Source organism: Taurulus bubalis, assembly GCF_910589615.1.
Source record: "Taurulus bubalis genome assembly, chromosome: 20".
NCBI lineage: Eukaryota > Metazoa > Chordata > Actinopteri > Perciformes > Cottidae > Taurulus > Taurulus bubalis.
The window spans coordinates 3682096-3695828 of record NC_136608.1 but is presented as its reverse complement, the minus strand read 5'-3'; the positions used below and the strand labels follow the sequence as shown (position 1 = coordinate 3695828).

The 13733-nt window shown below is 46.5% G+C and overlaps 1 protein-coding gene across 1 annotated transcript in view; it reads left to right on the top strand.

The window, feature by feature from the left end:
* The window catches only part of nav3 (neuron navigator 3), a gene marked incomplete at its 5' end in the record, with an annotated part of 156519 nt that overhangs the window by 95887 nt on the left and 46899 nt on the right, over positions 1-13733 (top strand). Inside the window, 3 exons of the mRNA XM_079235753.1 lie at positions 1387-1495; positions 8127-8534; positions 10304-10468. Of these exons, the coding sequence (XP_079091879.1) occupies positions 1387-1495; positions 8127-8534; positions 10304-10468 (682 nt within the window). The remainder of the gene's footprint in view (positions 1-1386; positions 1496-8126; positions 8535-10303; positions 10469-13733) is intronic.

Here is a 13733-nt window from a genome sequence, read left to right as displayed (position 1 = left end):
GGAGAGTCTTTGTCTCTCCGCTCGGTTTTAGAGACGGGAACTCGTTCAGGGCTTCTGTGCATTGGCCGCCAACACAGCTCTGTCACTGTGATGGCGGGCGTTCCTTTTTTCTAGTACGTTTTCAGCCCACAAGTTCTAATTACTGGCCATATATAGCGGGGTATCTGATACGGGGTCGGAGGTCAAGAGCACGGGGCAGCACCTCGACCTCGACCGATCTTCAGTCTGTTTGCTCCGCGCAGACGAAACATGACCTCAATTATGCCAGAGTGCGAAGTCATTACACAGTTTGATACGGCATAATTGAGGTCATGTCTCGACTTAATTTTGGAGAAGACTTTTGTGAATGCAGACGGCGGTGCAGTGTTTGAATCTACAAGTCCTCAAAGCTGCTGCTGTGGCTGCTGGCTTCTCTGCATTGTCAGCTGAGGTTCAGTTGACTTCACCTTCATTTCAACAGGACAGCTGCATCAAAAGTGTGTAGAGGAGGAGGAGGATATGTCACTCTTAGTTTATCAAAAATGTCATGTCAACTCTGACATTGATACATTCATCCAGGGGAAACCGGCTCAGCTGATTTTGTTATTTCCAATACCGACCTGCATCATAATCTGGCGTCTCAGCATTCCTCAGCATTTCTTCCCCCTTCTCCGGCACAGAAGTCGCTGGAGGCCTATTTCAAAACCTCCAACCTCCACCGCTGCTCCCATTCGTCCCAGTCGCTGTAATCGCAGCAGCTCTCTGCTGGCTCATTCGCCGTCCATTTCTACATCTCGTGCCACTCGTTATTTACCCGTCACCCGGCCCGTGGACATAGGCTAGCCTGAAGAGCCAATTTAGCAGGCTTAATTGGAGCAGACACTTGGTGTGCGCCCACGGCTCTCAGTCCTGAAGTGCCCTGTGCTTGGTGGGCAGCGCACTTTAGAACAGGCCTAAGTGAAGTTCTTCATCTGTGAATATGAAACATATGATTATTAGCTGCCCGCTGCTGCAGGGGGAGTTGCAGCGTCTGTGACCAACAGGCGACGCGCGTTCTGCATTGCGCCCGAAGGAAAGATGTCAGCGCTGCGTGTGATAATGTATCCACTCCTCAGACTGAAAAACATAACATGCGTGCGGCGCAACCTGACAGGCCGATTCATTGAACGGCTTCCCAATTGTCAACATAGGGTTTTTTCGGAGACGTGCGCCCGTTGCCGGCTGTCGCCGCGATCTGTCGTCATTCTGCGTCCCCACGGAGACGTTCGATAAAACGCTGCATGTCAGATGTCCTCCTCGCTTCTTGTATTGTGTCTTTGTGCGTGTGTGTAGCATTCTCTCTCTCACTCTCTGTGTGTGTGTGTGTCCAAACATCTCAGTAAATCATGTAAAAATGCGTGTCTGCAGGAGAGGACCCTGAGACGAGACGAATGAGGACGGTGAAGAACATCGCCGACCTGCGGCAGAACCTGGAAGAAACCATGTCCAGTCTACGGGGGACGCAGATCAGCCACAGGTAGGCACACGGATGGTACCACCCAAAATGTACTGCGGGTGGTTTTTTGGTTCAGAAAAGTGATACAGACAACGAACGTGTGTAACATATGGTGCATATTCCTGAAAGAAGAATATAGCTATTTCCTGGATTCAACCCATCAAACCTCCAGTCACACTACAACATTATTCAACAACATTATTGCAGTTTTTCACTCCTAAAACATAGTTTAAAAGTTCTTAAACTCGATCTGTTGTAATCTTCTTTTGCACTTAAAATGATTTTCAACCCAGATGACTTACTTCAGGGTTGAAGTGAATTATCCGGAACAGCTTGTCTTTAACAATAGTGTAATGTAGCACCTCAAACAGGATCCTAAATATCTCACCACCCCAATGTAGAATGTTCCCATCTGCTCGGTGGCTCACGTCATTATTTGTACTTTTCCTGGCGTTGGATTAGTGTTACCTTGCGCGTGTGTTTTGTCCGACCGCTGCTGCAACATTTGCCTTCTCGGCTTCAAAGATCCGATCCCTCCTCCTCCCGCCTGGCTCGCCGCAGGCAGCACGCAACTTCAATCTGACACGGTTTTAGAAGTACATCAAATGCAGAGAAAAGTGATTTGGCTGCCAGTGTTTATTTTAAGACACTTCCGCCTTTTTGAAAGACTTATAATGCAGTCACATGTAAAGTTCTCACTCCGTCTGAACAATGAGAAAAGTCTGTGCGGTGTTTCCGGCTCGCTCTGCGCTCCACTAACTCCGAGAAGGTCTGTCTCTTTGGCTGCTAAATGCTCAACTGTGTCTAGTGTACTGCTGGTTTTAAGAGCTTCAGATCGCCCGGCTGCAGCATCTGGGAACAACACTGATGATGCTGAGAGTGAACCAAAATAATAAAGATTGAAGGACAGTGGGTTCCAAGACGCTAAAAGAGAAAGCTCCACAGAGCTCCGTTGGTGATGAATTCCTCTGCGTTTGTCACCACGAGTTACACGTTTGATCCGTTGTGAATATTTGCGGGTTTGTCTCTGGGTATTTTCCAGGCTTCCTTCTGCCCTCCCAAAGAAGCAGAAGCAGCTCAGATCTTGATTTCCTGGATTTAATTAGAAAACACAGGCGCCACCTTCCTCACCAGCTGGCGCGCATGTAATGACATTTCAGGAGTTGATGGACAACCGGCACCTTTTAAAAGAGCGTCCCATCTGTGAGCCACGGGGCGACGCGGACCATCCAGGCAGCGCCGAGGCTCGGGCGCGGGCGAGATGATGATAACCATCGGTTTATGTCGGCTCCCCCGGGCGCCTCGCTCCCTCAGTCTATTATTCTGTGTGTTTTGCCCCATTTGCAGGGGAAGATGGTGGCCGGGCTGCAAGACAGTCGTGACAGATGGCGGTCCGTGTGTGCGCATTTGTTTTCCACTCCTTTCTTCTCCCTCAGTCTCAGCCAGGCGCGATCAATACAGCGCCAATCTCCCATCACTGCGTTTTTAGGCGTTGGGTCGGTCTGAGACGGCCAGTCGTCGTCATGAGCGTCGTATGCGGTGTGTCTGCAGCCATCACGTTTAACGGGGAACCAAAAGGGACGTCGGCTCCTGTGTGTCGAGCCTCGGCGGACATGTTTATACTCTCAATGTGAAGGCAGCCTCAGAGGCCGCATGCCAATTCTGTCCGTGACGCGAGCCCGGCCGGACCGTCTTAGTCACATCCCACGGAGGAGAAATGTCTGTAATCACCACGAAGCTCTGAAGCGCCTTCAGTAATTAATCACCGCCGTGCTCGAGCAGACACGATCGTCACTTTGGGATTCTCCCTCCGTACCTGTTTATATATTATATGTATCCATGCTGCCAGCTGCATCAAAACATAAACATGGAGTCCACAGGCGCAGAAACAGCCACCGTAGTTTCCTCTTTCTTTTAGGGTCACACTGAGAAAGTAGAACCAGTCAAATGTTTACGTGTCATAGATGGAATAAACAATTGTCCTCATCTAGCAACTTAAGAAGAAGTTTAATGCTCCGGATAAAATTATTTTCTAATTCTGCTTATACTGACTATACGGAGGCCTCTTTGAATGAATGAATGAATATATACTTTATTAATCCCTAAGGGGAAATTTGGTGTCGAGTAGCAGCAATTTACAGACAGAAAATAAGATATCAAAACAGCAGGGATGAAAGATATATACAATAATAAAAATAATAATAAAATACAAATAAAATAGCTGGGATGAAAGGAAAGAACAGAGTATTAATTTAGGAATTAAACTTAAACTTAAACAGTAGAAGTGCAAAAGTGCAAATATGTATGTATGTGTATATTAAGTGTGTCAGGTGTAAATAAACAAACAATAACAAACAATAGGAGAGTGCAAAAATGCAAGTTATGTATGTAGTATGTGAAGTGTGGATAAACATAAACATGTGCAGTGATTAATCAGTCAGAGGATCTGGCAAGCGGTGACTTATTATAAAGCCTCTTTATGCCTTTTATAAATTGATGACAGTTAAGAGGTGGAACAGGAGATGATGGGCGGCAGGAGAGATGTGGAATGACTTGTAGCAACTGTACCCGGCTGGATGGGAACCAGGGATACTCATGGTTCGCCCCCAACACCTCGGCCATTGGGGGGCCCATTATTTTTCAATTATAGCGTTTTTCTCATCTTCACCGTCTTTTTTTGTCCTTTGTCCCCACTCGAGCTGTTGTCACACAGCGATGCGCTACAAGTCGTTTACAGGACAAAGCTGAACCTCTCCTCAAGCCTCAGCCGATGTCTTGGTTTTGTTTCACCGCTTTCCGTTCTGTCAGAAAGGAACGTCGGCACCCCGCTCTCTGTGCTATTTAACGACACACAACTAGGTCAACGAGCGCTGGAGCAACGCTTTAGCTGACAGTGTTGCTGGCAACGCCGGCCGTTTTGTTGCTCGTATTTGTGAACACATCATTACACACCGTAAAGAAGTTCCACATGCATCATCAAAATTTAGATTGAAGCTAACTAATAATTGCATTCTCGCCACGGAGCGGGTGGCAGCTAATGTTTCCTAAAATGACTGACCCGGTTGAAAAGGCGTTGTTTCCTCGGCCCTTTTCTCTCTGAACTGCAGCTCAGTTCACACCCGCAAATGTCCTCAGAGATCGCACAGACAATCTGTATTGATCAAAAACACATTTAATTGAGTTTTATTTTTCTTTCTAGCGAGAGAATGAAACATTTTATTGATTGGCATTTAAAGAATGTGTGTGAATAAACGCTGTCCTCGGTCCCGTGGAGACGCAGCATCCGCCAGGCGACTTATTGAGCATAACACCGTTGTGGTTTGTTTATTTTGTGCTCACATTTGGGGTACGGAGAGAACGGGGCAGGCTAAATTATTCATTGCTTCTGAACTGAGGAGATAGTCGTCAGTCCTATTTGCTTTGCACGTACGGGATTCTGAAGAGCTTTTCTGTGGAGATAAATACATTTTGGCTGACGCGTCATTACCGAGCGATTTGCAAAGATTGCAGCCGTACAGTGGAAGTGAGGCTAAGTTACCAAGAACGACAAGTTCCCAACAGTAATGATGTTTGATAGCCAGAGACACTTTTCAAAAGAGAAGTCTGGGTGTATAGAAGCCTGGTTGTATAGAAGTCTATGGGAAAATGACCCTACTTCTCTCTTGATTCATTACCTCTTTGTCAACAAAGACACTCTGATTACAACACAGAGACTTCATTGTCTGCTCAGACATTATTATTACACTATATTTTTACATCAACAATAGTTGTTTGATGCTCTGAATATCATAAGGACAACCTAGAAATCATAAACACGCGAGAGAAACAAATAGATCACCCCATATTTGTCCCCACTTTCCTCTCAGGGCTTCCATATGATCTGAGTTGCCTGCTATTGTGTGTGTGTTTATTAATAACTTGTATTCGGTCAGTTGTGACTCAACTATATGGTTGCAAAAAAAATGAAAGAACTGCCGCTATAAAAAACACCGTGGTTAATATCGTACATGACATTTGAGAGCCTTTGAAGTGGTTCCGCAGAATAAAAATGTGTTCCCAAATCTCAGTGGATGAACCAGGAGAAATACATGTTTGACTGTTAAACTCTCAGACCTCATTAGCAGGAGAAAAGTTCCAGTGTATTTATATTCAGCATTGCTCAGCAATAACCAATCCCCTGCTGTCAACATGGATTCTCCTCCTGCTGAGCTCTTGGCTAAACAGAAGAGTCTCCCTCTGTTCGGATTTATTTTGGTTTTGGTTCCGCTTTATACCAGATAGGGTGCTGGAGCCAAGGCCGTGGAAAGGCAGCAGGGTTTATGGGAAATGAGGCTACAGTGACCTATAGTGATACAGTAACAATATGCTGTATGTAGTCTCTTATCATGCATTTTAGAATGTATGATATTGTTTATGTAATTGAACATGTGTGTTAAATATCTGGGCTCCTTTCCCTTCACTTCCTGCTCAGCCGTGTCCTTCATTTATCTCAACACACACACACACACACACACACAGCCTCCCCGGTGTATCTGACGCTCTTGGTTTTCTCTCTCTCTGCTGCCCGGAGATAGAGATAAGCTGATTTAGCGAGTTACATTGTGTTCTTATGGTTAAATGATTTAGATTTCTACACCGCGGCAAATTGATTTTCTGTATCGTCACATTTGTCTGTGATCGCTTTTCAGATACGCAGGTGTTTGTTTTTTGTTGTTGTGTTGGTTTAATTTGGCTTGTCGGACATGACACTGTGTCACGTGTGTGTGTGTGTGTGTGTGTGTGTGTGTGTGTGTGTGTGTGTGTGAGGTGTTGACGGAGATGTGTTGTGAATATAGCTGGCCTCGCCGCCCCTCTCATGTTGGCAACTTGGGATCGCGGGGTTGCAGCGGTCCGCCCTTTTTTCTCGCCGATCACACACACGCACACACACACACGCACACACACACACACACACGCGCGCGCTGCTGTCCTCACACCTCTCTCACTGCCATGTGTGAGACGCTGCTTGAATATGTCATCACTGTTTTTTTGTCCACTAATGAAGGCCGGCATACAGCGGCGGGCGTCCAAATAGCCGTCTCATCCCACATCCGCATAATGATCTACGTTTATGCCCTATATGCCTATTATTATTATTATTATTATTATTATTATTATTATTATTATTATTATTATTTCTAAAGGCAACACTGCAGCAGATCTGCAGCAAACTATACGTCTACATCATTTATGAGTGGGCACTGGCACGCAATACGGGTATTTACATAAAAATGGAATTAAAAAAATTACAATAATAACAATGTTTGTGTGTTTTATTCAGTCAATCATTACAATACAATACAATATTCTATATAATATACAAAACAGAAAGACTGAAAAGGTTTAGGTAGAAGCAAAACATGCTTATATATTCCTATCCTAAATTATTATTATCAATTAAATCAGATAGATAATTCGAAATAAAGAAAAAATAAAATAACTATATACATTCACACATACAGTACATCTTCCATATACATACATTGCATTCACACTTGTAACCCTTTTAGCGTTGTTCCATAACTGAAATACATCTTCTTTTAATCCCCTTTTTAGCTTTTTGTACAATAAACTTACAAACATCTCTCAAATCTTATTTACACTCATGTATTGAAAACAAGCTTTGTACACGACGCTACAATTTGATAGATGCCTCATTATATTCACATCCTCATGCTGTGGGCATCCGATATGAAGTGCTGATGCCTGAGAATGTAGTGCACCCTTCTTCCCAGCAGAGAGAGCTCCAGCTAGAGGCCACAGGGCTCGCTGTGTGTTATCTTTTGCTTTCACGGCTCCGCTGATTTACTTGCCGCACTTCTATCCCGCTGTTTGCAAATTTGAAAAATCTGTGAGGGTTTAGGCATCCTTCAGTAGTTGGAAGTGGCGTGTTGCGCAGTAGTTGACATGTTGTGATCCCTCGACAGCGTTATTATTATTAGAGGGAAGAAAAAGGACGCGGTTAATGGAGGATTGGTAAGACTTGAGTCAGTCCTCCTCGTCTCCCTCCATCAGGCGTCATTCCTTCTCCCGGCTGCTTTTATTTGCTGATTTCTCACTTACTCTCAAACTCACACCTTTTTCTCCCTCCAGCACAAGATGCATCTTTCCTGTCGATGCATTGTCATCGAGCTTTTCATGCGCTCATGGTGTTATAACAATTTCAGAAATCCGTAAATGACAAATCAGTAAAGACCTGCGAAGCCTTGGTGGTTTATGTACTTGCTAACAGCAGTTGGTACAAATCGACCTGATTCATATTTAGTGTTTATGAAACAGCTTGGCCGTCGGACGGACACAGAGCTGTCTCTCTCTGACGGGCGCTCTCGTGGGAGCCTCCACTCGCTCCGCTCCTCCTCCTGCAAGTTAACACACTGGAAGGAACAGCACTTTAGGGAAGGTCACACACGCACACATAAAGCAACGTTCCAAGAAACAGCGCGGCAGCACGAAGGGAGTGGCACTCAACGGATGCAGAGACAGCGCTCTGTTTAAAATGTGATCTTTTCCCCTGAATGACTTGCCCTTTGCACTGGAATGCACTCGGTGCGACGACTTGGCGTCATTTGAGGCTCTGAATGAACTGAATGAACCCTTCTCTCTGTCTCCACAGTACGCTAGAAACCACCTTCGACACCACGGTGACCACCGAGGTCAATGGGCGGAGCCTACCGGCCCTCACCGCTCGCTCCTCCCCCATGGCCTGGCGCCTGGGCCAATCACAAACCCCGCGCCTCCAGGCGGGCGACGCCCCCTCAATGCCCAGCAGCTACGCCGCGCCCAGGGCGAGCACGACCAGCGCCGGCACCACCACCGGGCGCTACAGCGGCCACTCGGACCCCTCCAGGTTTGTGTACAGCGCCCCCCTGAGGCGAGCGGCGGCGGGGGCCAGGGGGGCGGAGCAGGGGGAGAGGGCAGCAGGAGGAGGGCTGGAAGGAGGGCAGCTGATGGAGATGGCAGGGTACTTGAGTGATGGGGACATCCTAGGGAGGAACGCCCGGATGGATGAGATCACCAGCGGGTAGGATGACTAGAGCTATTGTTAGCATGTTAGCTTCCTCTGATGCACTGACTAATTCTGAGAAAAACACAATCAAAAAACCCATGAGAATTACAATTTTACGCACATATATAACTGAGCAAAAGTTACCTTTGCACTCAATGTTGCTCACCAAGACGTCTCCTTTGGTTGCATTGTTTACGAGCGTGTTTGCTTGCTAGCAGTGTTCTGCTTTGTTGGCGCATCGTTTATGTGTCTTTACACATTGCCGCCACCAACTGCTGCTGAAAGAAATGGCATGTAATTGACTCAAGGATGCCAATTGGGACGGCCATCTATGCATTTGTGTGCATGGCAAAAAAACTAAACGGGCACCCACCCATAAAATGACATTTTTGCTAGGGGCCAAGGTACCGATCAAACAGTGAGACTAGTAGAAGCTACCAAACCCTTGTTTTGAACGATGGTGCTGGGACCTTTCTATTTCAATCAGTGGCTGAATATTAATGTGTATATTTACAGCCTGTCGTTGGCCCTGAGAGCTAAACGCACTGCAAACTAATAAAACACATGCAAATAGACACAAAAACCAACAAAAGAAGAAACATCTTCACTAACTTGAGCAAACAAAATGTTGCATTTTAGTAAACGTGCTGCAAAAAACTCTCAACGCAACAGAAACTGTCTCCAGGGGGAAAAAACACGCCTGTCTTTTTAGTGTGTTGAGCTTTCAGGGCCACCGACACTGGTACGCTTCACATCCTTTATGCTAGCGTAAATGCTACTTTTTTGAAGGGTCATCCATACAAGTGAATAGTTCCATTCAACGTCGCAGAGCCTACTGGGGTTATCCACAGTTTACGGCTGGCTGTGTATTCATGCAGTCACCAAGGCCTCGGCCATCTTTCTCTGTACATGAATACAGATACAGGCTGACATGCACCGAGGCCATCATAGGTTCGCCATGCGTTGAAAGTGGAGCGTGAAGCTCGAGGGCAGTCGACACGCTGACAGACTACATGAGTGAAAAAGAGTCTGTGTCTTCCACAAAAAAATCACGACAACACGCGCGGGCTTCTGACCTTCCATCACTCCAGAGCGATAACTGCCTTCAGCGAGTGGTAGTTCTGTTAATAAAAAACAAGCAATTCCCCACACACCGCACAAGAACACACGCTCTTCCCTACACACTTGGCATCCCTTAGATTACCCGAAAAAAAGTTGTGGGCTCAGGGCCGGGGGCGAGTGGAGCGATGAGCGATGGAGTAAAGCAGCCGCAGGATTAAAGACGTGTCGGAAGAGAAAATGTAAGAACACGTCGGGAGGGGAAGGTGATTAGCTGAATTATTAGCTTAATTAGCTCAACGCTAATGATCCCCATGTCTTATCAGGCGTGTCTGATAGCTCTCTGGCAGTAGCCTCGGAATCGTACAACTTACTCGCTGCCACACACACACACACGCACGCACACACACATTCATTCGTTTTTTTTGAGAGTTCACAAAAAAAGCGCGCACAGCCTAAACAGTGTTCATTAATCAGTGTATCCATCAGGTCGCTGCTGTTTCTCAACTGGTTTAGTTTAATTAATCTGTTGCTTTTTATTCATTAAAAAAAAAAAAAACACAGAAATACTGAATAACTGAATGACTTTTTATGCCAAACTGAGGCCGGACATGTCAAGTTGGGTCAGTTTGATCTACATAGCCCAATATCATGCTTTACAAACCTGCACAGCATACAACGCCCTCTTCGACATCTACTTCCTCTAATTGACTCCCTTCTCACAGATACCTCACAGACGGCGGCCTCCACCTGTATGCGCGGAACGCGGTCCGAGCCTCCGACGCCGCCTCCGCCGCCGCCGCCGCCGCTACCGCCACCACGGCCGCCGCCGCCTCTTCTCGAGAAGCATCCCAGAGAGGGAGCAAAGAGATGCAGGGCGACGTCGACAGGTAAGGACGCAGTCCGTTAATTACACCGCTCGCTTTTACACCTGATTGAGCTTCCAGGTTTTTTGGTTGCGATTCACGAGCTGGATACCCGAATGCAAATTGTTAGATATCCCAAATGTGCACACAGTGTCCAGATTTGGGTTTTGATTTGTTTACCACCATGTAAAACCTTTCCACCTACAACTACAAAGAGGACATGATAAACCTAAAGTTAAGCTCATGTCCTTCAGAGGCCAGCAGGACATCCAAGACTAAGTGAGGTGAGAGGGAGAGACGTGCCATCGATCTTTTGTAAAGCTGTCAAGCCAAGATTGTGATGACAGGCCGTCAGAGAGGCTGCTGGGAATCGACCGACGCAGTGACATTTCCCAGCTTCGCAACTCCCAACTTCTGCCAAGATTTTAATGAGTGGCAGTGTTTAGAGGAGTGGGAGGTCTGGAACGCGATCAGATGCAGCTCTCGAGTTTGCTGTAATGCTTTAAATCAGTAAAGGGCTGTGAAAGACTCTCACTTTATGGATCCCACTCCAGGTGCCAATGTGCTAATTGTGCACGGTTATATAAGGTGATTTTTTTAACCAGGTAGGACTTGCCGACGTGCTTTCCGTGTCGATGAATTAAGGTCTAAATAACCGCATTGTGTCACTGCCTGGACCATCCCTCTGTTTCCGGTCCACGCTTCAAGCCGGGGGCGAGTCCGATCATATCTGTGAACGCCGGAGCGTCCCAACACGCCAGACCTGCCTGGAGGCTCGGAGCGGGCGATTAACCTGCCCTCTGCTGTCAGTCTCACACCGGTCCGCCTGTCAGGCTTTGACACTCGGGGCGGAAAAGGGAAGGATCGGATTAGAATAGCTATGAACCCTGTGAACCGGCTCCTCCATTTGCCAAGACGCAGCCTCTCCCCGCTTGCGTTTTATCTCTGTATTTGGATATTATGCCTAAAGTGTTCCTCACCTTGCCTCGACATGGAAAAACAGACTTTAGCTTTTCACAGCTAAAGTCTGTGTTAGCGCTTCTGGGCCTCAGGCGCCGATGAGGAAATATCGATGCCTGCTTCCCCTTCTTATGCCTGCAGGCGGCAGAAACCAGAATGGAGCAGAATTTGAACTCTGAAACCCAATTTCTTTTCCTCCCGTCCTCCATTTTGCCTGGCACAACTATGTGAATGTGCAAACACACAAACGTACACGTGGCTTTAATGCTTCCCCGCTGCCTCTCTCTGACATGTGTGGTTGTCACTCCCCACTGTCACACGACACAGCTCAGGCGGGGGGATTCATTTCCGAAGCGATTGCCCGGCTTTAGCTCCCTCCGTAGGAAAGGATCTGCTTTCCCGTCTTCATCCCAAACCATCCCCCGGCTTTAGGTGGAATGAGTCGCGGATAAGGCCCAAGTTCAAACAATCTGTTCGCTGACTTTGAAGAACTTTTCATCTCCTCAAATGCTCAAGCCGCCGTTCTAGGAACAACAAATAGCAGCAACGCTTTTATTCTAAGTGAATCGAATATAATATTGTGTAGTTTCCCCTGCTCCCCCCGTCCCATTTATTTTCTTTATGGTCACTGTAACCGTAACGCAGCAGCATCGTAGCCATCTTTCTTCTCGCATGTCTGCTTCAGTGCTGCTTCCTTTCCCAAGAGGAGCGGCCAGTGTGCAGTAAGTAGTCGACTGAAGGGAAAAAGGCCCAATAGTGGAGCTTCAATTGGGGACATTCAGTAGGGAATTTTTTATTAAAGTTGGAGTTAATATTGTTGTTGTGCTCATTATCAAGTGGCTCATTTAAATGTACATTTATTTGAATATTTTCAACCAATGGATCCCCAGAGAAGGAATGTGATCAGTTGTGGATTATCAAGAGATAAAAGCTCAAGCACAGCACAGGACGGTATGGCTGTGTTTGTCCTCTGGAGAATGTAACAGCTACAAGCATATTGAAGAAAGCAACAATACCAAAGAACCTCCAGAAGCATGAAGTCAGACACATAGACCGTACATAGGAAGTGGACATAGTCACACTGTGACGTCACCCATTGGTTTGTGGACTATTGTTTTGAGTTTCTGCGTTTTTGGCCGTCGCCATCTTGGATTTTTGCAACCGGTGAACGGAAGTGACAATATTTGGACTGTGAAGTAGTGAAGTAGAGACTCTGTACACAAATCTGGTAGTGTTAGCGACCTGTCAATCATCTTGTAGCCCCGCCCTAAAGCATACCCTACTTTATGGTCTGTTTGACCATAATTTACTAAATGAACTTAATGCTGTATTGAAGAAGACTTGAAACTAGAGATTGAGACATAACTCAACAATGTTTATTGAGGGAATAAATCGGGAAAGAAGTAGTCATTTTCTCATCATTCATCAGTAAAGTAAAGCTACTGAGCATGTTGCTTAACTGGGAGCAGTCACTCCCCAGCTCTCCCAGCACACGGGCAGGAGTAGAGAGACTCGGGGTCTGTGTCCACAAAGTGCTCTCCCACGAGGCTCATTATGCTTCCCTCCGTCCATAACGACCCCCATGGCAGCCTCGTCCCAAACCAGCCGTCCCGGAGGACGTTCATCTGAGCCGCTCGCCACATTCAAGCCTCCCAGCCGGCAGGTGACTGAGACACCAGCAGAGTGGCTTAAGCTCGCTGCACGATGAGATATGTGCTTGATGGGACTGTAGCTGCTGTTAGATACTGCTGTCAGATCAGCTGTGTGGGTGTCCATGTTGCTTTGGGGAATTGTGGGAAGACTCCCAATCAACCTTTTCTTGGGATTTCATCGCCTGAAATACTAAAGTGCTGCTAGGCAGCAACTCCAGCCTGCCGTCCGTCCACATATGAGTCCAATTGAGTTTCAGCAACTACATATCAAGTGTGTATGAAGAAATAATCAGCTATTGATTTTCTATTGTTCACGAAACCCACCAAAGGAAAATGAGCTCAATGAGAATGCTCAAATTCTTCTTCTCTGGTATTTGAAGTATCGCCTAAAGGCCCAGCGAGCACTTGGAGTGGGTTTTTTTGCGTTTTGAGTTGTTGACAGAATTGTATTAGTTTTTAAAACCATGAGGAGAATATCAGTTTAAAAAGATATCTGTATATTTGTATTCGTGCAAACGGAGCCTAATTAGTGTGACAAAGAATACCACTGTTGTTTTCCTCCAAGCTAAGAATCCAGTAGAAATTCCTGAAACTGACCATCTGCCCCAGAGCGGCCGAACAGAGCAGCAAAAGCTCAGATCTCTCTTCCGATGCGTCCGCTTGAAAACGATGCTGAA